The sequence below is a fragment of the Morus notabilis genome, unplaced genomic scaffold (genome assembly GCF_000414095.1).
Source record: "Morus notabilis unplaced genomic scaffold, ASM41409v2 Scaffold203, whole genome shotgun sequence".
NCBI classification, from domain to species: Eukaryota; Viridiplantae; Streptophyta; class Magnoliopsida; order Rosales; family Moraceae; genus Morus; species Morus notabilis.
Window position 1 is genome coordinate 837,778 of NW_010361196.1, and position 27,101 is coordinate 864,878.

Here is a 27,101-nt window from a genome sequence, read left to right on the forward strand (position 1 = left end):
CCTGTCTCTATTGTTAGTTCAACCGACGCTTTTATATGCAAGTCCTCTGTACCAAAAATTTTAGGAATGAATATTGTTGGTACAAACTGTATCGATATAACCATGTCTTTGATTAGATGTTCTTAGTGAAAGATGGCAAAGGCTACCCAAAAGCTAGAATCAGGAGAGAAGAATCAGGAAGTGTCAAAATGAGCTTAATTTGTAACAATATACTTGTGTAGAAAAAAGAAAAAGACTCGTTACTGTGTAAACTGTTATTAAGCAGTAAGCACCAAGATCCAACGACATCTTCTTCTTCTTCTTCTTCTTCCTTATGTATTTTTCTTTTAGTTAATAGTTCAGAAATTAAATTCTACAAAGTTGTATAGGTGACATTTAGCAAGTAATGCTATTAAAATTCGATGGTGAATTGTAAAGAAAATGTCTGAGAGAACTGCACTTCACTTGTCTTCTTTACTGAGGAGTTCTTGCCTTTCCCCGTTGGATATTTTTCAAGCCAGGCAAACCCACGCTCAAGTTCTCGTCCATGGCTTACTTTCTCATGTCACCCTTCAAACCGATCTCTTGTTGGCCTACTCAAAGTGCAGGTTTCTTCAAGACGCTCGCCAAGTGTTTGATAAAATGCGTGACATAAACATGCACTCGTGGAACATTTTGATTTTTTCCCACGTGCAGAATTCCATGTATTCTGCTGCTTTGGAACTTTTTGATGCGTTTAGGAAGACGGGTCTTCGACCTGATCATTATACTTTGCCTCCATTGTTTAAGGCGTGTGCGGGAACTGGAGATGGCTTTCTGGGAAGAGTGCTTTATGGTTGGGTGATTAAGCTTGGACTAGAGGGATGTGTAGTTGTGAACAGTTCATTCTTGGATTTCTGTGTTAAATTCGGAAGTATGATTGATGCGAAAAGGGTATTTTCTGATATGTCGTGTAGAGATACTGTGGCATGGAATTCGATGATTTCGGGGCTTGGAAGAGCTGGTTTCTACAAAGACGCGTTGAATTGTTTCAGAGAAATGCTTGAATCAAGTGTGAAGATGGATTCTATGACGATTCCTAGTGTTTTAAATGCGTGTGGTGGAGAAGGAGACTTGATTAAAGGGAAAGAAGTTCATGGCCAAGTAAGTAAGAATCTCTTGTATGGCAAGGATGTTGCTATTGGGAATTCATTGATTGATATGTATGCAAAATGTGGATGCTTGTATTATGCAGAAAAAGTTTTCAGGAGCATAACCAACTTGAACATATTAACTTGGACCACAATGATATCTTGTTATGGACTTCATGGCAAGGGAAAGGACTCCTTGCTCATATATAAGAAAATGGTAGATTGCGGATTCAAACCTAACTGTGTTACACTAACTGCTATTTTAGCCAGTTGCAGCCACTCAGGTCTCATAGATGAAGGTTGGAGGATTTTTAATTCCATCAGTTCAGTTTATAGTTTCGAACCAAGTGTAGAGCACTATGCGTGTATGGTGGACCTTCTCGGTCGTTTTGGGTACCTTGAGGAAGCACTAGGGTTGGTAAAGAATATGAAGGTGATGGCACCAGCAAGTGTCTGGGGTGCCCTACTTGCTGGATGTATGATGCACAAAAATGTGGTGATAGGAGAAATTGCAGCAGATCAACTTTTCAGATTGGAATGTAGAAACTCGAGCAACTACATAGCCTTGTGTAGTATTTACGATTCTCTCGGTATGCATAATGGTGTTTCTTTTATTAGAGCCAAAATGAAAGATCTTGGTTTGGTTAAAACTCCTGGTTGTAGCTGGATAATCATTTCGGGGACACTTCACAAGTTTTACCAAGGAGATCATTCTCATCCTCTCAGTGTGCTGATATATGAAACATTAGATGGAATAATTAAGGTAGCATCATTAGGCAGAGGTTGCTGGGAGGGAGACTAGTCAGCTTTCAATCCTTTCACATTTTGCAATCTAAAAAAGGCTCTTCATATACAATAGGGCCTTCCTTTTTTTATTTTTTATTTTTTATTTTTTATTTTTATGGATCGTCAAAGTATATATTAGGTCCCTTTTTAATGTTGCTGCTATGATATAAGACTTTACTCTTAGAAAACTTCTGTTGATCAACAGGGAAAAGAGGAATAAGTTTGCGTTTCCTTGTTAAATAATGATGATTGTTAATTTTGCAGTCATAACTTAAGTCAAACCTTTCGTCAAGGTGCTAATCATGCAGATTTGTCACATTTCTTGTTCCTCAAGGTCACATATCATTATCTTTCACTAGTTGTAAATGAGTGAAAATTTGCAGCCGAATTCATGTTATTCCTTTTGACATACAAACAAGTCATGCTTTAACTGCACTTTTCATTCTTACAAATGTCAGGACATGATAAATTTTACATCTTTGCTGCTTCAATTGGTCGTTTTCCCTGCTGATAGTACTGCAAATAGATGTTGGGATAATTTTTGATAATTTTGTATAATCTTGGTCTTGACTCGTTAACCAGCTTTTCAAAAGGTTCAATATCTTTATCTATTTCTGGAATATAGAACACAGCCAAAGAAATCCTCCCTCTCTCCGAGTTCGTCACTACTCTATGTACTAAGCTCTTGAATATCCCATTACTCGATATCTGCATGTCATAGAGAACCATTTTTATGAATGTCTTTGTTATAATTTTCTCAATCATGTATACATGTGTATGATAACTATTGACTTATATATTTTATTTGAGACCATTACCTCTGCTTGATCACCAATGTTGATGAAAAGAGCCTCAGGAATTATGGGAGCTCTAAACCACTGATTGTCTTTCAAAAATTGAAGACCTTCTGTGTTTTTATCCTGCAAGATGAGGGTGATTGCGGAACCATCAGCATGTGGTTTATGACCAAGAACCAGATCGGGCCTCGGACATGGTGGGTAGAGGTTGAACTTTGCCTTCACTTTTGCACTTTCTCCATATTGGTCCAAGAAGCAGTTCTCTTCCAACTTCAATGAGCTTGCCATGGCCTTAAAGACAACTTTAGTTATCAGTTGTAAGTTGGTGGAATATTCATGCAAAATAGACCTGCAACATGTCAATTACTACTTTATTACGTATCCATAATTGGTTTCCCAGTTTAATGAGAAGAGAAGAGCTAGAAGAGGTTCATACTAGGGTCCGTTTAATTCGCTGATTCGAGTTTTTAATTTGAATTTATGTGAGAGCTTTTACTCTGACAAAAATTAGATGTGACTGTTTCTGAGAACTTTTTATTGTAACAAAACTCGAACTCTAAACTCAAATCGGTGAAATGAATGGGCCTAAAACTACTCTCGAGTATTGAAAAATGGGCATGATTGAATCCTTCATCTATCTAAATCTATAATTAATCTAGATTCAAGAACCGGAAGGGTTTAGGAATAGTTACATTTAAGTTTAGAATTTATGGTTTGAAGTAATTAATAGTTCCCTTCTTGTTGAGAGTTCAAGTGGATTGATAACAAGAACAATGGTAGTCTCTTTTGTGGTTGCAAGTATAGTCTAACGGTAATTCCATACCCAACTCCATCAAGGAGTGCAGAGTTCAAAAGCCCTCATCCCCGAGTAGGGGGAAAAAAAAAAACATACGTCTGGAAGTCTTTTAGAAGTTAAAACAAGTTCTTATGAGCTACATGATGAGAAAGAAGGCTCGGATACAAGGATTAAAATAGATTATACGAGGAAAACATTACTTATTTGTGTAGCTTGTTTAACATTACTTCTAAGTTTTGACCATTTGAATATAATCATATGCAAGGATAAAAATAGGTACAAGGAAAACATTACTTATTTGTGTAGCTTGTTTAACATTACTTCTACGTGTTGACCATGTGAATATAATCATGTTTGAATCCTTCATTTCATGTTCTTAGTAAAAATATACAAATTTACCTGAAAACTTCAGGCTTTTCAGGCCACAATTTAAGCTTACGTTGATCTTCTGGTTGTATAACCAGGTATAGGCTCTCACTCCAATCAAGCTTTTGTTCATCTGAAAGAACAATCTCGTTTCCATAACCTTGAATTTCATTGGCTTCTTTAGAGTATTTCTTCTTCTGTTCCAATGGAAGCTCAAAAAATTGTTTGGTAACATCACGTACCTTATCCAGGAATTCAGGTGTCATGCCATGGTTTATTGCCTAAAACACCAAAACCAATTCTTTAAACATGGTTATTGAAAAAAAAAAAGAAAAAAAGAAAAACTTTAGAACATGGTTGGCAACAAGGGAAAATTTTGAAGAACGGTCATAATAACATCAGCTTAGTTTCTTAAACAGAACAAGTTCTTATAAATTCCCTTTCATTTGATTAAAATTTCTATACTCAAAATTTACTTATCTGTAATTAAAGTTGTTAATATCTTCTTGTATTTCATAGAAAATTGATAATCAATTACTTTGAATTTGTCATCAAAAGGAAAGGTACCAAAAAGTTGAATTTTTGAATTAGTTTTGGATCAAAATTATAGGAGTTTATCAGCTAGAGAACACTGCTTTTAAAGATCTTTCACGCACACCCTTTATTACAGAAAACATAAATATGAACTAGAATATAAAAGAGAAATTTTACAATCAAAATTGTATGCTTCAAGAGGTTAGTACTAGTGATTGTTTGATGTGGAAAGTCCATAGATAAGAGACCTGAAAGCAACCCCATGAACTGAGAGCTGATCTAAGCTTTACAAGTTCATGTGCAGAAGAAGTTGGTGAAGTTCTAAGAAGATCAAGATCAATAACAGGAATGTCCATGGCAGGAAATTTAGCATCAAGAGGCTCGCCATCTCTATCTTTTTGGATATACTTTTCTGGCACTTCACCTTTTTGTAACTCCATCCCTCTTTGGAACTTTTGGGTAATATTGTGGTTATTCACTATGTATTCTAAGGATAATTAATATCAGCTAAACTTGGTGTCCGAGAATATACAAATTATAGAAGAAGATTTGAAATTTGGGCAATTTTTAAAAACACCTCTTGAAATGGAGCATCCTTTTTGACTGGTTGTGTCCGACTCTTTTGAATAACGCTACTCATTTATGCAAGGATTGTTATTATTTTTTTAAAAGCTAACTTTGATGTGGTATTATTATTATTATTATTATTTTCAAACAAGTGGTTGAGGATATGACATGGGTCTATTAAGCATGGAAATTTTATCCATAGGAGTTGTGTTTTTCTTCAGAAAGGTTTTCCAAGTCAATATGAGAAATAATAAAGTCCATTTGATTCTCCAATATCAAAAGCAGTGTCTTTTGACACAGTTTTTCCACAAAGAAACGCACCAGTCTCTAAACTAGTATTAAGTCATCGATGACCACATCACATAGTTATTCTTACTTTTCTTTTGTTTGTTTCTGGGAAATTTGGATGGAAGATCAATTATTGACAAAAACTGCTAAAACTTGTTAGTATTTGAAACCAATTCAAGTTTCATTCAGCGTATTTGGCAAGTTGTCCCTCTGAAATTTTTAATTTTGATAATTTACTCTCTAAATTTAACAAAATATTATAGAGCACCCTCAAATCAATGGCTATTGTAAATTTGACAAAAATATTACGTAACAAAGCAAGTCATTTCATGTGTATGAGGACCGTTTATTCCTAATTTTTAACATTATCCATCTGCTGGGGGCATTCATTAAACCATCTAGTTACCTGTCCTTAATCTCACTTCCAAGCTGCCAACAAACTTTCTTATTGGTATGTTCTCATAAGCATTATTTATTCATAGGTTTTCACCTTCAATAAACTATATAACCCTTTGCCATGTATTTATGGGTTAATTTCATAAATGGGTTTACCTTCAATTCCATTTTAGTTTATAACTTTTCAAATGTCACACAATTAGTCTTTGAGATTTTATTTTATTTCAGTTTCAGTTCTTCTATTAACTAGGTGTTAAAATTTGATGGAATATGTATAAATTAAGACCAAAATTGTAAACAATTAAGATTTTGAGACTATTTGTAAAAATTTACTTTTGTTTTTTGAATTATTTTTGTCCCTAAATTTTATTTGTTTCTATTGTTAGTCCCTAATTTTACAAATTCCATCAAATATTTAACACCAAACTAACAAAAAGACTGAAACTGAAACAAAATAAAACCTCAATGACCAACTATGAGACGTTTTAAAAGCCAGAGATTAAAGTAAGATTGATGGTAAACCTCATGGACTATTTGTGAGATTAACCCTATATTTATTTTTCGCTGAAATTTTACTCCTCCTACCCTTGCTAAAAAAGCCAAACCAAAATGGGTAATTTTGACAAATACCCTTTAAAAGTGCATGGGTCAAGATTTTTATTCTCCACTCTTGATTCAAAACTTTTTTAGTTAAATAATTACACTAATAAAAGGGTATTTATCAAAAATAGAAGATAAAAATCTAGTCTCATACACTCTCAAGAAAAATTCTCTATTTTTCCAACCAAAATACTACCACAGATCCAAAGTCAAAGTTCAACATCAAGGAATGTCACACTTCAAACGTTCACCATGTTCCCTTCCTTTTACATGAAATAACAGATATAAATACCTCATTTAATTCGTTGATTTGAGTTTTTAATTTGAGTTAAGATGTGATTTTATATGAGAGCTTTTGATTATCAGAAAAAGTTAGATGTGACTTTTTATGAGAATTTTTAATTGTAATAAAATTGAAATTAAAAACTCAAATCGGTAAAATGAACGAGATCAAAATGTACCAATAACATGCAGTGTTGTAAAATAAAGTAGAGAAGACAAATAACTAGCCTCTGGCCATAGTTGACCAAGACTGAAAAGAAATCTCAACACCTCAGATCTTCTAAGCCTATTCAACCTTCAGAGTGCCTTATAGATGGAACTACACGAGCAGTATTTTTCTTAGATATGGCTAGGCTAGGGATCCTTGGTCTATTTATAGAACAAATTCACCTCCTTCCATCAAGAGGTGAATACAAAAAGTCTTGTAACTCTGTCATATTAATTGCCATATTGAAATAATTAAAACCCACCATCAATTCATAATTACAAAGAAACGTTAAAAACGTTTAGGAATTCCAACATTCTCCCAATTGGTGTATGTGAAGTAAGAGAATTAACTTTATAGTGATCACTGTATATGGTCAAACAAAAAACTTCTCGAAACAAAGACAGTGTCGCTTCATTTACTCAAAAATAAAATTAACAAAGCATGAATTATGGCGGTTATATTCTTATAAATGAATACCCCCTTCTATCTATTACACACGATGATGTTTTATAATGAGTACTAATTACTTTATGATTGAACTGCCTATAAGTTATTCAGGGTCCTACTTAAAACAATCCCCATGGATCAAGTATAGAAAATTTTATGTGAACAATACTGAAATATTTCACTGAAATTGTTAAATGAAAACTTACATAGTAAGGGAATACATAGAAAAAACAATATACTTAGTAGTTGAAGCTCCGTTTGGTAGGAGGGATGGTATGAGGGATGGAGAATAGGAAAGATGAAGTATTTAAGGATAATATTTAAGTGTTATATATATATATATATATATATATAATAAACGATGTTTGTAATGAATTTAATTAAAGTTTGGAATCTTTAATTAAAACATTACTAATACATGTTATTTCTATTTAGAATAGAATAGTATTACCCGCACTGTTAATATAGCGTGATATTGAATGAGTGTATTACACATAATAAAATTATGTAGAATAGGGGTATAGACACAATATGAATTTCTGATAATTTCCGTTAAGTATAAAAATTCTAATTGAGTCTACTGATGATCATATATAAAATGATCTTAATCTTGAGTTTAAGTTTTACTATTTTTCAAAAACTTAGTGTTCCACATTTTACTCGTATGAGAGTAATTTTTTTCTCATGTGTTTCTATTTTATTTTTAATTGGTTAAACTAATTTTCTTTAAATGTATCTCTGCTTATATATATATATTTGTCAATTGTTATCTATAATATTCAAAAATCTTAAAATGATTGTATAAATGAATTTCTTATTATTCAGTAAACAATAAACTTTTTAGGTGTTTCTAATACGGTAATACGTGCGGAACGCGTTACAAACTAATATTGTATAAAAGCTCAAAACAAATATAGCTATATCATCCAGTCAATAATTGAAAACTGTATAAAAGGCTGAAAATTGACAGATTATACAGCAAGTCATTCCTTTTCCATGTAAGAATAAATTATGGCAGATTCTAAGACCTAATTAATTATGCAAACATACACTATAATAATTGTTACACCATGGTCGAGAGGTCGACCACTCTCTCGAACGACATACGCCGAGGATTCCCCGCAGAGGATCGGCCGCTGGCATCGAGGGAACGGCCGTAGCTAATGTGCCTTCTACGTAGAGGGACCATATGTGGTAAGAGGCACCGGGCGCAATGACTCAGCCTTCAGAGGCCGCGACGCCGAGGGGACACTGTCGGTCTTCTCTACCGGTGGTCTTGTCAACTCGAAGAGGGAAGTACTGATCCGACTGCTACTGCAGGAGTCAGGAAATCAGGCGGCAGATAGGAAGGATCAGCCGCGTTTTCCGGGGCAGTCATCATGAAAACCCACCTACCCTCACGCGGATAGAGGGTAGAAGATGGCTTTTTCCTTGGGAACGGAAAATACGTATTCACATGTAAATGCCTATAAATAGAGCCAAGAAAACTGAGAGAGGGGTTAGACACCATTTCATTACTAAGGAAAGAGAGCTTGTAACCGGCTGCAATATTAGTGCATGCACAAGTGGATTAGGCAAAGAATTATTGCCGAACCACTATAAAATTGTTGTCTCCTTTACATTATTTTTCAGTCTTAACCCTTAATCAAACCGTGAGTGTCAACGTGAGTGTTTTTGGAGAGGTAATCACGAGTTGCCAGAAATACACCGTCAACAATTGGCGCTAGAAGGAGGGCCAAAAGCCCAGAAATTCAATCCAGTTTTTAACCAACTATGCCTCCCAGGAACACTCGCTTACTGTCGGCTAACCCAATGAGTCAGGCGACCCAAAATCTCGCCGCCCCTGGGACCTTAACGAATCCGCTCCCACCGGCTGCCGGGAGCCCCCCAGACCGCATCGACCAGCTCCAAAAGCAGGTCGAAACGCTGGCTGCAGCCGTGGAAAGGATGGCTACAGCCCTTGCGGGGCGGGATCAAGGGCAGAACCCAATGCCACCGCTTGAGTATGCGCCGATGAACCCGGTGAACGCCGCTGTTGGGGGCCAAGGGATTGGTGAGCAACACGGTGATGCCGAGGAAGTCGGTGATAGTCGAGCCAACGATCCCCGTTCGACCAAGTCGAATAGGTCTGTGGGGAGCAGACAACGGGCAGCACGGAGGAGAGCGCGGGAGAAGGCCGCGGCGCCAGCTGTGAATAACAGGGATGCGCCCCCTTGACCGCAACAGGATGCGAATAGGAGGAACGCTGTCCTTATGGAGTCTTCGTCTGTGCACGGCGGAGACCTTAGGACGAGGCTCGACGCCCGACGCGGGAAAGCTGTGCAGCTGGCGAGAGAGGAAGAGCTCGCAGTTGATAATAAGGCTCTGGCCGAGAAGATGGCTAGGCTATAAAAGCAGATTAGAAGTCGATTAAACAACTTCGAGCAAGTTGTGGGGAAGGTAGCCGAGGCGGTTAATGTCGATGCCAAGATGTACACGTCACACGACCACCTGTTCATAGAAAGCATCATCCGGGTGCCGCTCCCAGACAAGTACAAATCGCCTCCCATTCTGTTATATGACGGAAGGAGTGATCTGGACGACCACTTGGAGGTGTACACTTGACATATGGTCCTGCATGGATACCCCGAGGAGGTCATGTGCCGAGCATTCAGGAATCACCTTTCCGATTCTGCGAGGAGGTGGTTCAGATCTCTGAAACCAAACTCCATCACTAGTTGGGATGAGTTGAAGAATGCCTTTTTGACTCAGTTCATAGGTGTCAAAAAATACATCCCACCCAAACAAAACCTCTCAAGAGTGTACCAGGGACCCAACGAGTCCCTGAAGGACTGGATAGCCCGGCTTGGGGAACAGGTCGCCGCCACTGAGGGAATCTCTGATGAGGTGGCCTTGATGGGGGCACTGTCGAGTATGAAGAAGGACATCCCCTACAGCACAGACCTCGACCAGAGGCCGCCCCATACCTACCAGGAATTCCTGACAAGGGCACATGGGTTCATCAACGCCGAGGAGGCTAAGAAGGCCTTGAAGAGCAAGGTGACAACCCCTGCCAAGGAAGAGGTAGGGCAAGCGAGCGGCCAAAACAACGGTAAGAAGCACCGAGGTCCCCCCCAGGTGCAAGCCGAGCAGAGGTATAACCCAGCTCTGAGTAACAGAGGCGGCAGTGCCTCGACGAGTCAGGGGGAGAACAAGCGGTCGAAGCCGCAACGGTACGATGCCTACACACCCTTAACTATGGGGATCGAAGACGTCTACCATGAGATAAGTCATCTCTAGGTCCTGCATCGACCGCCGCCGCTGAAGTCCAACCCAGCAAGGAGAAACCAAAACAAGTACTGTCAGTTTCATGGCGAGAGTGGGCACACTACGGCCGAATGCTATGACCTAAGGGATGAGGTCGAGAGGTTGATCCGAGAGGGAAGGCTTAGCGAGTATCGAGCTGACTGTCAGAACAACAACAACAGATGCAACAATGACCGACGAGAAGAGCAGAGGCATGACAACCCGCCCGAACCAGTCGGCGTTATAAGAATGATCTTTTGGGGACCATACCTCGGCGGCACCTCTCGACGCGCATAGAAGGAGTATGCTCAAGAGGCAAAAGAGAAGTTCAGCCAGAGGATTATGAACATCTTTGGACGCGAGGCTAAGGCAGCGTGATACGAGGACGCCGAGATCACTTTCTCAGAGGCCGACGTGAGGGGGGTACATTTCCCCTAGAGTGATGCCTTGGTCGTCGAGGCTATGATCGGTAACCACTCGGTTTGCCGCATCCTAGTCGACAATGGCAGTTTCGTGGACATCTTGTACTCGGACTGCCTAGACAAGATGGGGATCCCCCGCGCAAGGCTGCAAAACAGTGCGCAGCCCCTGTACGGTTTCACAGGGGACAACGTCATCCCGGAAGGGGCGATTGAGCTGCCTATTACCATTGGAGACCGACCGTGCACCTCGACTGTCATGTCAAAGTTCCTGGTGGTGAAGGGAGGTGACCAATACAACACGGTTATAGGACGCCCGACGCTGAGGGCCTTGAGGGCAGCGACATCCATCTACCACCAGATGATGAAGTTTCCAACCCCCAATGGGATCGGCAAGGCCCGAGGAAACCAGTATGAGTCATGGCTTACGTACTCAGAAATGGTCCACCACTACGCCGAGCTGACACAGGTACGAAGGGAACTGAGAATGGTCGAGACCAGGGAGGAAGAATACGATTTGGATCCAAGGTTCCCAGGAGAAGAGACCAGAGCGGGACCGGTCGAGGAATTGATCGAGATCCCTATTGATGAAAGAGAGCTGATGAGAATGCTAAGGGTGGGCTTTGAACTGGGGACACAGGCCCGCGAAAGACTGTTTGAGTTTCTCAGAGCAAGCCTCGACGTGTTCGCTGGACCCACGAAGCCATGGAAGGGATAAGCCCTGAAATCATGTGTCACAGGCTGAACATCGATGAGAAATGCCCGCCTAAGAGGCAGAAGTGTCGAACCATGAATGTCGAGCAGTACGAGGCCCTGCGTGAAGAGGTTGACAAGATGATCAGAAGCAACTTCATCCGAGAAGTCTTGTACCCCAGGTGGGTTTCGAATCCCGTACTGGTAAGGAAGCCAAACGGAGAGTGGTGAACATGCGTCGACTTCAGTGACCTGAACAAAGCATGTCCCAAGGATAGCTTCCTACTGCCCCGAATCGATCAGCTGGTTGACGCTACGGTGGGACACAAACTACTGAGCTTCATGGACACATACTCTGGGTACAACCAGATACCAATGCTCGACCGCGACGAAGAACACATGGCGTTTGTCACCAACAGAGGTCTCTACTGTTACAAAGTGATGCCCTTCGGTCTCAAAAACGCTGGGGCAACTTATCAACGCCTCGTCAACAAGATGTTCATGGGGCAAATAGGAAAGTCAATGGAGGTTTACGTCGATGACATGCTGGTGAAGACTAGGAAGACCGAGGACCATGTGGAGGACCTTAGGAGAATGTTCGGTGTCCTCAGAACGTACAAAATGAAGCTAAACCCCCGCAAGTGTGCCTTCGGCGTCGCTTTAGGGAAATTCTTGGGTTTCATGGTGAGCAGTCGAGGAATTGAGGCCAATCCGGAGAAGATTCAGGCCCTCATCGACATGGGATCGCCAAGGAAGCCCAAGGAGGTCCAGAAGCTGACACGCTGTGTGGATGCACTTAACAGGTTTATCTCTAAATCTACAGACAAGTGCGTACCATTCTTTGACACCCTGAGGGGAAGCAAGCCATTCCTATGGATGGAAGAGTGCAAACAGGCATTCCAATGACTGAAGGAACACCTTGGGAAACCCCCTCTGCTGTCTAAACTTGTGACCGGAGAGGTGCTGAGCCTTTACCTGGCGGTCTCGGAACACGCCGTTAGTTCGGTAGTGATCTGCGAGGAGAAGAAGGTGCAGTTGCCGGTGTATTACACTAGCAAGCACCTCCTCGACGCGGAGGCGAGGTATCCCAGATGGAAAAGCTCGCCCTCGCACTAGTTGTGACAGGAAGGAAGTTGCGGCACTACTTCCAGGCCCATAGCATTCAGGTATTGACCAACCACCCACTCAGGCAAGTGCTACAGAAGCCCGACACCTCCGGTCGACTCTTGAAATGGTCCATAGAGCTCAGCCAGTTCGACATCGACTACAAGCCGCGGACTGCCATCAAGGGCCAAGCCCTGGCAGACTTTGTGGCAGAGTTCATGGGGCTACCAGACGAGGTCGACGAAGCTGACAAACCACCACGATGGAAGCTCTACGTCGATGGGAGTTCCAACGACAATTGCAATGGGGCAGGACTGGTATTACACACACCTGAGGGACACAAGATCACCTCGGCCATCAGGTTTGAATTCCCCGCATCCAATAATGAAGTTGAGTACGAGGCACTGCTGGCTGGACTCCGGTTGGTGGAGCACCTAAAAGCGGGGAACTTAGACATCTTCAGCGATTCACAGCTTATTGTGAATCAAGTGAAGGGCCAATACCAGACCCGGGATGAGAAAATGGCCGCGTATCTGAAGAAGGTCAGGGAAGCCCTGGGGAAGCTCACGGTCTATGATATACAGCAAGTACCAAGAGCAGAGAATAGCAACGCCGACGCCCTCACCAATTGGCGACGTCGAGAGATGCCGAGCTCTTAAACCTGGTTCCCATGGAGGTCTTGAAAGCCCTGACCACGGCAAAGAGGCCCGAGGTCGTGCCGGTGGATTATCAGCCAAGCTGGATGGATCCAATCATCAGGTACTTGGTCGACGGTGAACTCCCTGAGGACAGGCAGCAGGCAAAAAAGATGAAGTATCAAGTGGCGAGATACACAATGCATGACAACCTCCTCTATCGAAGGGGCTACTCGACGCCCCTGCTCTGGTGCCTCGGCGCAGAAGAGGCAAAGAGAGTGCTGTCTGAGGTGCATGACGGGATATGTGGGAACCACGCTGGGGGACAGTCCCTAGCCTACAAAATACTTCGTCAGGGGTATTACTGGCAAAGTCTCAAGAAAGACGCAGCCGAGTACGAAAAAAGGTGCAAGAACTGCCAGAGGTACGCCCCCATCTCTCGACTGCACTCAGAGGACCTAACATCTATAGTGTCTCCCTGGCCCTTCGCTAAATGGGGAATTGACCTTATCGGTCCCCTGCACAAAACCCCGGGGGGTTATAAGTTCGCTATTGTCGCGGTCGACTACTTCACAAAGTGGGTAGAAGCTGAGCCATTGACAACCATCTCAGAGGAAAAATGTACGAACTTCATATGGAACAACATAGTTTGCAGGTTTGGTGTGCCGCATTCTCTCGTATCCGACAACGGGAAACAGTTCAACAATGACAACACCAGCCAATTTTGCGAGCTACTAGGGATCCACAAGAATTTTTCCTCCGTCGTATACCCCCAGTCCAACGGGCAGGTCGAGGCGGTCAATAAGATAATCAAAGTCACACTCAAACGACGCCTCGATGCTTACAAAGGCAAATGGGCCGACGAGTTACCGAAAGTGCTGTGGGCCTACAGAACAATGAGTAGAACTACTACGGGGGAAACCCTATTCTCGATGGCATACGGGGTCGAGGCAGTCCTTCCAGTTGAGGTGTCCGTTCCGACCAACCGGGTAACCCGGTACGAGGAGGATAGGAACGCCGAGCTGATGGGCTTGGAGCTTGACCTCCTGGAAGAACGGCGCACAGATGCACAGATAAGGCTCGCCGCCTACCAGGCAAGAACTGCTAGGTATTATAACAAGAAGGTCAAGCAAAAGCGCTTCGGGGTCGGGGACCTAGTTTTGTGGGTGGTAACCCCCAACACCAAACCCAAGAACTCCGGAGCCTTGGGCCTAACGTGGGAAGGGCCCTACAGAATAAGAGAGGTTGTGGCCAATGGGTCGTATCGACTGGCAGAGCTCGACGGTCGAGGCATCAAGCACACTTGGAATGCGGACCAGTTGAAGGTCTACTACCAGTAATCACGGGAGACGTCGACCTAACAGAGCAAACTTATTGTTTTTTAATTAAGTTATGTTTCATTTCTCGTTTCTGGCAGGCCAAAAAGCCAACTTGTAAATTCTACATGAATAAAAGGCAACGGGCATTATACGCTTAATCAACAAATTCTACCTTATGACCGATTCTTGTTACGCGGGTACAACCATCTACTACTCCTGTCGATATGTCGACCAGATCAATTCGTCGATACGTCGACTAAAATCGTCGATACGTCAACGATGATGCGCCAAAAACAAGTCCAAGGCTTTGTTTTTGGTGAGGGGACAATAAGACCCCACGAACTTACAAGGGCGGTGGGGCTCTGGCTCAACCATACCCAAGCAACAAGCAGATTTTCTACACTTAACATTCTACCATCTATGTCGAAGCTTTGACAATGGTACGCCAAAGCCGAGTTCTAAAACTCAGCTTGGGCGAGGGGGTACTAAGGCCCGACATGAGGCCCCCTACAAAAAAAAATTGTCAACTCATAAGAGGTGGTCGAGCCTACACGGCAAAAAGAATCTACACATGCGCAATATCCACACAAACAGTGAGCAAAGGTAAGCATGAAAATATATAGAGAAAAGAAATAAAAAAAAACTTGTCTCGACCTTATGGTTGTTACAAATCATCAAATAAATATTGTATGGGCCTCACGGCCTGGTAAAAAAGAAGTGTTACAAAAACAACGAAGGCTCCGGGGAAAAGTCCCCTCACTGCTCGCCGTTTCCGCCCGCGGTCTGCTCGGCATCCCCCTGTGCTCGCTCGACCCCCTCGGTCCCCTGAGCCGGTTCGATCACCTCCACGCCCTCGCTTCTCGGACTTATCGAGGAAGGACAGGTCGACGTCCGGACGCTTCCTGCGGAAGCGGTCGAGGATCTGCTCCCCCGCAGACTACATCAAGGATAGTTGGAGCTCTTCAAACTCGGCTGAAGACTGGTAGGCCTCGAGCCTTTGGTTGACAAGCTCCTCGAAGGCTTATGAGGATTTGAATTGCTGCACTCGACCCTTGATCATATCCTTGAGCTCCTGGGACTCCTTGAATGTTTCCAGCCTGGCGTCAACCAGGCGGCGGATGTCCTCAGAGGCCATGAAGTCCGAGACGGCTTTGGAGGTCGCCTCCTTCTGCCCCTCCAGGAACTCTGGAGATGAGAGGTACGTCTCGACTCCCTTAGAGCTCCCCTCCTTAAAGCCCGCCTTGAAGCTGCTGGACTTCTTAATGGAGATCTTATCCTCGAGGGACCGCACCTTGGCCTTCTCGACCTCCAAGTCTGTCGAAAGCTCATCCCGGATGGTACGAAGAGCACTGATTTCCTTTTCGGCAGCTGGCGACGTCGTCTCCCCCTTGAGAAGGGCCTCCAGCTCCACATAATTCTGGAGAGCGAGCTCGAGGGCCTGAACTCCAAAAGGAGGAAAAAACACGGTGAGGATGAATAAGCCAAACCTCTAAAAAAAAATAACTACATATATGCAAATGAAAAATAGTGATAGCAGTCGAGGTCGGGACTTACTGAGAGTTGGCGCTTCACGGTCAAGCGCTACCGGTCCAGGATACTCTCCCCAGAATAAATGTCCCAGGTCTCCCTCCGCCGGAGGGGGCGGAACCGCCAGGTTTGCGGCAACCTCGGCGCCTTTCTTTCTATCGAGGCGCCGGCCCTACCCGGAAGACCCCTCGACCACATGGGGGTCTCGTGGCTCATCCACTCTCTGCCTTTTCGAGGGGGGCTTGATCACGACCACTCCTTTTCTCAGGGTTACAGTGATGCCGGGGGAGGCAATGGTCTTGACCACAGGCTAGCTCAACGTCCCGCTCGACTCCGCGCCGGTCTTGCTCTTCCTCGTCTTGGCGGGGATGGAGTACTTCATCTCAGACGGCACTGCTATACGGAAAAGGAGAGATCAAATCAGGGACATCTCGACTACACCCCCTGGCCGTTGCTAAAGAGATTATAGGGAAACCGCTAAGAAGATCCGCAGGAGGAACTACGGGTTGACGCGGAGGAGGAAGCTCTATGACCATGTCGCACAGTAGGCGGTTCCTCCGGGTATTGAGGGCCGAGGCACGTCGATGGTTGGCGGAAAGTGACAGTATCTTCTTGACGCGAGTAAGAACGGCTGAGGAGAGCCTTGGTCGCTCGACTTCTTCACCTACGTGTAGGGAACAACAAGTGTGAGTAGGCACGACAGCAGCACAGAGACCTTTGAAAAAAAGAAGAAAGGGGGAGGAACCTACAGTATTTACTGAATATTGTTTGAGTCCCCATCGAGCGCTCGCCGTCGAGGGGGTGAGAATTGAAATTCCCCCCGAGGAAGAAGACTGGGGCTTGCACCCGTGAGCACTGGTGGTCTTCCCGACGACCACGGGTGGGACATGAGGTTTGGACTTAGAGTGGGAAGATAAATAAAAGAACCCCCTTTGATTGGGAGAGGCTTTGAGGGAGTAGCAGTACAAGAATTCCTCGACGGTTAGGTCGAGGCTCAAGAACTTCCTCCATAATATTATCATAGAATTAATTGTTACCCAACAATTGGGTGACAACTGTACGGGAGAGATCCTACGGAGGCTGCAGAGGGCCTTCACGAATGGATGGAAGGGAAGAGTCAGCCTAAAGGTGAGTGCATGAGTGTACACGGTCATGTGACCGGGGGGAGGGTTGTGAGCCCTATCATTGGGGGTCGGGATGATCAGGTAAAAGTGCAGGGGGTCGATCCCTGCATCGGTGAATGCCCTCCTAGCGGCGTGGGGATTGATTTTTGACGGGTCAAGATCCATGGCCAGTCCCAAAAGGGAGCTTGTCGACGCTACCCTGTACCCTCGATCGCCGGGGGAACCGGCCTGTGGGTCAGCACCCTCGTCATCGAGGAGTATGAGTGCGTCCGGTTGAGAAGTCGAGGCTGACACCTCAGCATACTCGTCCACCTGACGAAGCAAGAAATCCCCACTTTCACCCGAAGATGCGCTCGAAGTCGCGACATCCTCAGGATCATCCCTAACCCTGTGCGCAGATACCTCTCGACCTCTAGTCTACTTCGACGACATGTTCTAGAGAAAGGCAAACAAGGGGGGCGAGTTACCTCCTAGTGGTCGAGAGGTCAAAAGCGCAGAACGAGAAGAAAAATAGAAAGCGCCATGGACCAGGGAGGCCTAGAGCCAAGCTCGGGGGCCTCAGGCCAAAGTAGCAGCGCCCAAACGGGTCAGGCAGTATAAGCTCAGCCGTCGGCGCAAGGCCGGCGGCATCAGGGAATTACACTTCCCTACTTACAATGCGTTTTGGCATGACCCTCATAGACACTAGAACCGGACCCACGGGAAGAACGGAGGGAATGAAGACTTACCAGATTCGGAGAAAGCTTGAGTCTGAGAGCAAAAGACAATCAAAGTGCGGAAGGATGCATGGAGGCAGAAGGCTCGGCAAAAATCCGGCAGAATAACGGCGTCTGGAAAGCGTGGTGGTCAGAGAGATGAGGACATGAGGGCATATATATACCCGCCAGAAGAGAGATCCAAGGGTCCCTGAGGAGTCCAAAGGGCTCCAGATCTCGACTGTAGAATCTGATTTGGTTCCATCCGACGGTGGATCCGCGAAGGCACGATCGAACGGTCGGGGAGAGAGCAACAGAAAAGGACTCGATATGACGGCGGCGATTCATCCTTCCAGTTCCACGTGGCGTTAGGGAAATGGGGACGTGACGGTTGATGCAATCGACGTGACTACTCCACTGCCCAAGAAACTAACCGCAATGATCACTGTACCTGCAAGCAACCGCCCTTACTCGCAGGAAGACCTTTTTCCACGCGGCATCCTTGATGCTGTATAGCCAAGAAAGTCACACCGCAATGTTCCAGTCTAGGGGGTAATTGTTACACCATGGTCGAGAGGTCGACCACTCTCTCGAACGATAGACGCCGAGGACTCCCCGCAGAGGATCGGCCGCTGGCGTCGAGGGAACGACTGTAGCTTATGTGCCTTCTACGTAGAGGGACCATATGTGGTAAGAGGCGCCGGGTGCAATGACTCAGCCTTCGGAGGCCGCGACACCGAGGGGACACTGTCGGTCTTCTCTACCGGCGGTCTTGTCAACTCGAAGAGGGAAGTACTGATCCGACTGCTACTGCAGGAGTCAGGAAATCAGGCGGCGGATAGGAAGGATCAGCCGCGTTTCCCGGGCAGTCATCATGAAAACCCACCTACCCTCACGCGGATCGAGGGCAGAAGATGGCTTCTTCCTTGAGAACAGGAAATACGTATTCACATGTAAAGGCCTATAAATAAAGCCAAGAAAACTGAGAGAGGGGTTAGACACCATTTTATTACTAAGGAAAGAGAGCTTGTAACCGGCTGCAATATTAGTGCATGCACAAGTGGATTAGGCAAAGAATTATTGCCGAACCACTATAAAATTGTTGTCTCCTTTACATTATTTTTCAGTCTTAACCCTTAATCAAACCGTGAGTGTCAATGTGAGTGTTTTTGGAGAGGTAACCACGAGTTGCCGGAAATACACCGTCAACAATAATAAGCACGTAAAATGATATACGTAGCATTAATATGTCATATATATAGAATTCAAAAGCCAATACTTAACATGGAAATCCGAGTATAACAAACGAATTATAGTGGCAATTTATACACGAATCTTATACATATAACGATAGCAATCTCAAAAGCAATAAATGACAAGAAAGACTAAAATGCTATTGAGATTATAAAAGAAAGTACCATAGCTGCAATACCATCATGTATAAATGAAAAGTCATAGGTTGAAAAACTCATTAACTCAACTGACAAAACCACTTATCATTTTCGGCAAAAACAGTGAAATAAATATGATTTTTCAGTCAAAATTAATCATAAGAACCATGATATGTCATTGAAGATCATCCATATACATAGAAATTGCATTAAGCTATATAAAACATTAAATGATCATATCAACCCAAATCTTCATCCGAAAAAAAGTAAAAACAAAAAAATACCGTAATAGAATATTGCATATAATGCCGACTCAATAAAGAATCATGTACACAATTCTTAAATTATAAATGTTAAAATTTTATATCGACGTCTAGCGTAGAAACGGCAAAAATACGTAACAATGTCTCCATAAAAGCAACTTAAGTGTATATACAATTGTAATTGCAGAGATGTATATGCAAACGAACATATGCCAGCAACTCTAATAAAAATAAAGGCAAGGCATGATATTCAACAAAGCAATGAAGCATATGCACATGTCTCAATGACAGGAAACAAAAATACCTTAATGGAAATTTTTTATTTTTTTTATTTTTTTATAATTGCCTAGAATCAAAAGTTGGCCTCTATATAAAAAATAGCTATTACGATTATATGCAATTGGCTTTGAAAAGTCACAGAATGTAGAATATTGCAACATATACGGCAAGTAATATACAACTATCACATGATGATATCATATAATACTAGATAGATATGTCAAAACGAAGCACAACGCATTAAAAAGCGGGTATGATACGATACGATTATTGAATGGATCTAGTCTATCTTGTTTATTAAATGAGCTGAGTTTGACGTAATTTTTAGGCATGAAGCACGTTAAAGGCACGGCACGGCACGCTAAGTGCCGACACGAGTACGTTAAAAGCACAATAAAGGCCCAACTAATAAATATGAAGTATAAAACTAATTTTATTATGTACTTATTTATAAGACTTATAATTGCACTCTTTTTTCTTTACCAATATTTTATCCTAGTGAGTGTGCTTTCCTCTGTTAAGTTCAATGTTCTCATTATGTTTAATACTTATTTTTTTGTATTTGTCGTAAATTTATTGTTGCGATAAAATCCTATGTATGGAAATAGCTCTACGCAAGTGCACGCAATCGCACAAGTAATACAATAGTGAGTAAAGAGTATCGTCTCCACAGAGACTGCGTTAATACAAAATTGATTATAAAAACCAGTTGAACTAAAATGAATTGAAAAGTGAATCAAATACATATTAAGTAACGTGAATTACTAAAATGACTAGGAATGATTTAAATGTAAACAAGAGGTAAGACTTAACAAGTTCTAAGCTACAAGTTGTGAATCAATGATGGGTAAAGGCTAGGATTACTGATTTTTCCTCGGTTGCAACTCTGACCACGTTTCGCTATAGGATTGCTATAGCAAAGTTTAACATTGCTGTAGCAAAGTTCATTCAATCAACCTAAAATTCAGCATAATCCTGTTCCGATAGATCTATGCTTGTAGTTCCTCAAACCAAAACTAGCATATTCCTATGCATTTCAGTTCTCAAAACCTGGAGTAAGCACCAATTTTAATGGGTTGTACAAGGCCATAATATATTCCTATACTATTCCCTTATATTATCCAAGATAGTTCCAACTAAAACCAACCTTTCGAGAATTAATTTCAGTTTATGTTTTCCATTAAATGATGACCTGTCACTTAACAAAAGTTGAACAATAAACACACTTGAGTAAACCGAATGAAAATTACACAAGCAATTAGAATAACAAATTAATCTTCATTGCAACTTTGTTTCCATCAATAATCCTAGCTAAAGAAGTTTAGCTCATGTTCGGTGCAAGGTAATTAGAAATAATAACAATAATCAAATCCATTTGTCACAGAGAGTAAATACAGACATATAGAAGGAAATGATTAAGCTAAAGTCTGGATGCTCAGTAGGCCTTTGTCCTTGCTTCCATTTTGCCCCATAAACCAGCTCTGCCTTTCCTCATTCTTTTTCTTTCTTTCTTTAGCTTCCTTTGTGTAATTCTGCGCCTCCTCCTTTTTCTGCCCCCCCTTCAGTACTCTTCGTTTTCCTTTTATATTAGGGCAGGATGAGGTACCCTAATTACATGTGTTCACCTCAGAGCCAAAACTGATGGTCCCCGCTTTAGTGCTCTTACAGCTGCCCCCTCATGTCAGTCGGCAATTTGGACCACTGCCAGCTGTGCATGAAAACAAAATGCACCAGCTTGCACCTTTTGGTTGCATCTGTGTTGCTATAGCTTTACTACAGCAATGGGTTCATTCATGCCTTCACTTCCTTTACCGTGCTTGTCTTTCAAATTGCTTTTACCAACACTGCCCTGTTGCTTTCCTGCACTAATTACCCAAACCCAACACACCTGCATTGAACATGATGACTAAATCCATGTTATAACGAGATTGCTCCACAAATATCAACCTTCTATCAACTAAACAAAAACTAACGAATGTTATACAAAATACTAACACTAAGGCATTTTACCTTGAGAAAATAAACAACTACTAAGCCTAAAAGTATGCTAAATAACTCTATTTCATTGAGTTATCACACCCCCAAACTTAAGTCATTGCTCGTCCTCGAGTAATGCCTAACAACACAAACGGAACAACATAAAATGACTCAATACACAAAACAGGAAATTGCTTTGGCTGCCAAACAAGTTGGTTCTCTATTCTCCAACAATGCCTCTAAATTCCCAGCTGAATTCCAATTAGCATTTCATTCAATCTCGGTTCAATCCGTTATCCGCCCACTCCACAAATAAAATTCTTCTATAGGTGCATGTGTGAGACCATAGCTAACCATCCTTGAATCACCAAGATCACTTGAATCACGCTCATTGAGCCTAGTTTATGATCTAATAAGCTGATTGCTTGACCCCCTCTCCTCTAGCATCAGTTAACCAAACGTCTAAGGTTCCACTCATTCCGCAAACTGTCTCTAAGGGCATTAGATGGGTGCATAAATATTCACTTCTTTTTTTTTTTTATTCAAATTCCTCATGTCACTGCTACCTTTTTATGCTAATGCCAACATTGGTGATGAAGACACCCGGTTGCTCAGCAACGTCATAAGTCAGAATTGCTTTAGTAAACTCATATACTGAACTGCTGTTTGACGCAAAAGTACACATGGGGCTCATGTTACTCCTGGTTACTGGGCAGCTTAGAATAGAGGAGTATTTTACGCATATGAGGTGTTTTTTTATTTTTTTATTTTTAATTACAACCCTAAGCATCAACCCTTTTCAATATCAATTCACCCTAAAACGTTTGACTCCCTAAAGTTTCGCTTCAAGGGTATCGCACAATCAGTTCTATGATCCTAAGCTCTCACAATGACTCAAAATTTCCTAGGCTTTCCAACAGACGACTATGCTATAGTCTAACGTGCTAAGTTTCAAATGATCACATTTATGGAGCAACCGAACCACATATATCACCAAGTTTTAACTCATACCAATTTACTACACAAGCTGAGACTTTCGAGACATTGCACTTTTCATAGAATGTCCTAAAACCAACATAGCTGTAGCAAAACCAAAGCATTTATTCACACTTAACAAAACACAGAAATGAAACATTGTTTTTTATTTTATTTTTTATAACAAGACTGAGACACCACCATAAAACAGAACCAAACCACAAACTAACATACTAACTCATACTGAACAAAAAAAAATAGCACAAAGATAACACAAAACCTGTCAACCACACACCCCGAAACTTAAAGGAAGCAGTGTCCTCATTGCTTGGGGGAATAATCACAGAACAACCTAAAACAAACAGAACAAAAAAAATGTAAAACTAAACATTGCAAAATTACGAAAGAAGGTTGATACTCCCTGGGGAGGGTAGGCAAGTCGCCTACCCTTGCATTCCTCCTTCAATCCTCTGGATCGTCCTCATCATTTTCCTCGGTGGTAATTTGCTCTAACACTTCTTCAGGAAACTCAGGCAACGAGAATACTGGCTTGGTGAAGTTTTTCTGAAGTGACTTCTTCAAAGCGATGTCCCGCTGCCTTGCATAGCCTAGTACTTCTGCTGCTGCTTATGCACTTGCTGCAGTATTTCTAACATTTGAAACTATTGAATTTCCTGAAGAGTGATGCGCTACTCCAACATGCGGAGGGAGTGAACCATGCCCTCAGGAGCTTGACCCCTACTGCTGGACTCGGCAGCCTATCCACTGGTGGTGGCCTGCGGCGCAAGGTCTTGCTCCTCATCATCGATGGCAGGCTACTCAACTGGACGTGCTCCATCCGGTCAAACTTGTGTCATCCGGGCTATAGTTTGAGTGGTTATAGCGCCTCGTGATGACAATCTCTCCTCAGTGGGAAACACCGGCACTCTATTGCTTAGACACAAACCCGAAATGAGGGCTGGAAACCACAAATTGCCGCCTGACTTACGCGCACATGAGCAAAGCTCCTTGTGGATTATTTTCCCCACATTTATCGGGCGGCCTGCGATGATGGAATTCAACAGCAACATGCGGTCTCTTAACACAGTGTGCATAGTCATTGATGGCAGCAGACGAGTTTTTAGGAAATGATACCAGACCTTGCCCTGCAGTGCGTGGTTGTTTCTTTGAACTGTCATGGCACCCTGCTTTGATATGCTCCAGGTGGCGCCTTCGACACAGAGGTAATCTAGCATTGCGTCCAGCTGCATCGCATCAGCAGTCGCTGCAAAACTTAGAGTGTAGATCGATGGACCCCTTTAACCCATAAAAGTGGTTGATGGCATCCGGGTCAACTGGGACCAGAACGCCACGCGCATACACCCGCTGCTGCCCCTATTTGGTGAAATGGGCATAAAACTTTCTAACGAGAGGAACAATTACGGTAGGCGGGTGAGAGTAGAATTTTTTCCAATTGAGGGCACTAATCACTAAGGATATTGACTCGTCATACCCCATAGTGGGGGAGTCCATCAACAAGAAACCATTTTCAGGGCTAAAAGAGTGCTTGAAAATACACTTCTCGTACCTGGTTTCAACCGCTGTTGAGAGAAATGTCCTATAACTGAGTTGCGGGGGTTGGTTGCTGGCGGGCCGTTTTGTGTTCACCATTGTCAAATCAGCAAATAGAGGTGTTGCTCAAGTGGAATGAAGCACGCCCCCAAACTTTAGATGCAAGACTAGTGCCCAAAGTCCACTTGGCTACTCTGAACAGCTAGGGCCCTATGATTCGAGTGTGTGTGAGGCTCAGAAAAGGTTGATCTGTGGGGTCGACGGTGTGGGAGAAACTAAAGCCAAGGAAGCATGGGGTGGGGCTGGGAGGTGGGGGCTGCTAGGATTTCTTTTTTTTTTTTGAAAGGGAAAGGGAAAGTGGTCTGATATTAATAGGGCATGTGGCCCCTTTAATCTCCCATTTTTTTTTTGTAAGAATTGCTACAGTAAATTTTTTATGGCGAAAAATTTTGCTGCAGCAAAACTATGGAAATGCAGCCCCCAGCATTTTACTTTGCTATAGCAATTCTCTGCGAGGAAAGAATTTTGCTGCAGCACAATTTTGGAACTCAGCCCCTTTTCCTCTGAGCTCAGTTTTTCCTTTCTCCTGCTATAGTAACCTCTGCACAACACTATCCTAGATCAAATTCACAATCTACACAAAATAAACAACGGATAATCAACAAAAATTATAAACCAAAAGACATGTAAAAATTGAAAATGTAGGGTTGCCTCCCTTAAGCGTTTGTTTTAGAGTCTTAAGTCTGACTCTGCTGCACACTTATGCATCTTGAAGTGAAATTGAGATTTTCTGGTGATTAATCTCATCACCCCAGTAGTGTTTGAGTCGCTGGCCGTTCACTTTAATGGCTCTCCCAGAGTTTGCTGCCGCAATCTCCACTGCTCCATGTGGGTAGACTTGATTTACCACAAAGGGACCTGACCATCTAGACTTCAGTTTCCCTGGAAATAGCTTAAACCTTGAGTTGAAGAGTAAAACTTGCTGCCCAACCTCAAACTGCCGTGGGATAATTTTTTCTGTCGTGCCATTTCTTGGTTTTCTCCTTATACAACTTGGCACTCTCATATGCTTACAGTCGGAATTCCTCCAGTTCATTCAACTGCAATAAACGCTTCTCTCCTGCTAGTTGGAGGTCCATGTTCAACTGTTTCACTACCCAGTACGCCTTGTGTTCCAATTCCACCGCTAGGTGACATGCCTTCCCAAAGACTAATCGGAATGGAGACATTCCTAGTGGCATTTTGAATGCTGTTCTGTATGCCCATAGAGCATCTTCCAACCTCAGCAACCAATCTTTCCGATTCGGGTTGACCACCTTCTCCAAGATCCCCTTTATCTCCCTGTTTGAGTTTTCTACTTGCCCACTGGTTTGTGGGTGGTATGCTGTAGCAATCTTATGCTTCACTCCATATCTACTCAAGAGGTTCTTCAATTGCTTGCTACCAAAATGGGTACCTTCATCGTTGATGATGGCCATCGGTGATCCAAAGCGTGTAAAGATGTTCTTGTGAAGGAATTTTACCACTACCTTGGAGTCATTTGTTTAAAATGCTGCCGCCTCCACCCATTTTGAGACGTAGTCTACCGCTACCAAGATGTATTGGTTTCCAAAAGATGGAGGAAATGGCCCCATGAAGTCAATGCCCCATACGTCAAATAACTTCACCTCCAGAATGTTGCTCAGCGACATTTTGTGTCGGCAGGAGATGTTGCTGACACGTTGGCACCTATCACATATCTTCACAAGCTCATGCACATCTTTGAATATTGAAGGCCAATAGAATCCAGATTGGAGGACCTTTGCAGCTGTTCTTGTTCCTCCGAAATGCCCTCCGTATGGTGATGAATGGCAATGCTGGAGGATGCTTTGAACTTCTTCCTCAGGGATACACCGTTGAATAACCTGATCTATACATTACTTGTAAAGGAACGGCTCATCCTAACAATAGAACTTAGCATCATGCAAGAACTTTTTCTTCTTTTGACTGTTCATTTCAGGTGGGAACATGCCACTTACTATATAATTCATAAAGTCTGCATACCAGGGGGTTGTGGCTTGTTGCATGGTAAGAAGTTGCTCATCTGGGAAGGTCTCTCGAATAGGCTCCCTTGTTTCAGTCCTACTTCCCTCCTCAAGTCTGGAAAGATGGTCTGCAACCTGATTTTCAGACCCCTTTCTGTCCCTTTTTTCTAGATGAAATTCTTGCAACAATAGTATCCATCGGATCAGCCTCGGTTTGGCATCCTTCTTGGCAATCAGATACTTAATTACAGAGTGGTCAGTGTATACAATCACCTTGGTGCCTACAAGATATGCTCTGAATTTGTCGAAGGCAAATACCACAGCTAACAACTCTTTCTCTGTGGTAGTGTAATTCAGTTGGGCCTCAGTCATTGTCTTGCTCACATAATAAATTGAGTTGAATACCTTCTCATGTCATTGCCCTAACACTGCTTTGATTGCGTAGTCGCTAGCATCATACATAAGTTCAAATGGCAGTGACCAATCAGGTGAGATGACAATGGGAGCAGACACTAACCGCCTCTTCAATTCCAAGAATACCTACTGACATTCGCCATTGAACTCAAACGGTCTACTTTGCTCCAGCAAACTACATAATGGCTTAGATATCCTTGAAAAGTCTTTTATGAACCGCCAATAAAACCCTGCATGGCCCAGAAAACTC

The 27,101-nt window shown here is 43.0% G+C and overlaps 4 protein-coding genes across 4 annotated transcripts; 2 read left to right on the forward strand and 2 right to left on the reverse strand.

The window, feature by feature from the left end:
* Positions 1-420: 420 nt before the first annotated feature.
* On the forward strand, positions 421-1,911 carry LOC21407651 (pentatricopeptide repeat-containing protein At3g26782, mitochondrial). Its single transcript, XM_010098706.1, has one exon. It carries the CDS (start codon positions 421-423, stop codon positions 1,909-1,911), a length of 1,491 nt encoding a protein of 496 aa, XP_010097008.1.
* Positions 1,912-2,100: 189 nt separating this feature from the next.
* On the reverse strand, positions 2,101-4,899 carry LOC21407652 (protein SRG1). Its single transcript, XM_010098707.2, has 4 exons — positions 4,637-4,899; positions 3,888-4,135; positions 2,714-3,041; positions 2,101-2,603 (listed from the first exon to the last, which is right to left on the reverse strand). The coding sequence occupies exons 1-4, from the start codon at positions 4,826-4,828 to the stop codon at positions 2,367-2,369; spliced, it is 1,005 nt and encodes a 334-aa protein (XP_010097009.1). The 5' UTR covers positions 4,829-4,899; the 3' UTR covers positions 2,101-2,366.
* Positions 4,900-9,783: 4,884 nt separating this feature from the next.
* LOC112091718 lies at positions 9,784-10,455 on the forward strand. The gene has a single exon (XM_024165982.1). The coding sequence runs from the start codon at positions 9,784-9,786 to the stop codon at positions 10,453-10,455; it is 672 nt and encodes a 223-aa protein (XP_024021750.1).
* A 14,718-nt stretch (positions 10,456-25,173) lies between these two features.
* On the reverse strand, positions 25,174-25,891 carry LOC112091719. Its single transcript, XM_024165983.1, has 2 exons — positions 25,488-25,891; positions 25,174-25,372 (listed from the first exon to the last, which is right to left on the reverse strand). The coding sequence occupies exons 1-2, from the start codon at positions 25,889-25,891 to the stop codon at positions 25,174-25,176; spliced, it is 603 nt and encodes a 200-aa protein (XP_024021751.1).
* Between the last annotated feature and the right edge of the window lie 1,210 nt (positions 25,892-27,101).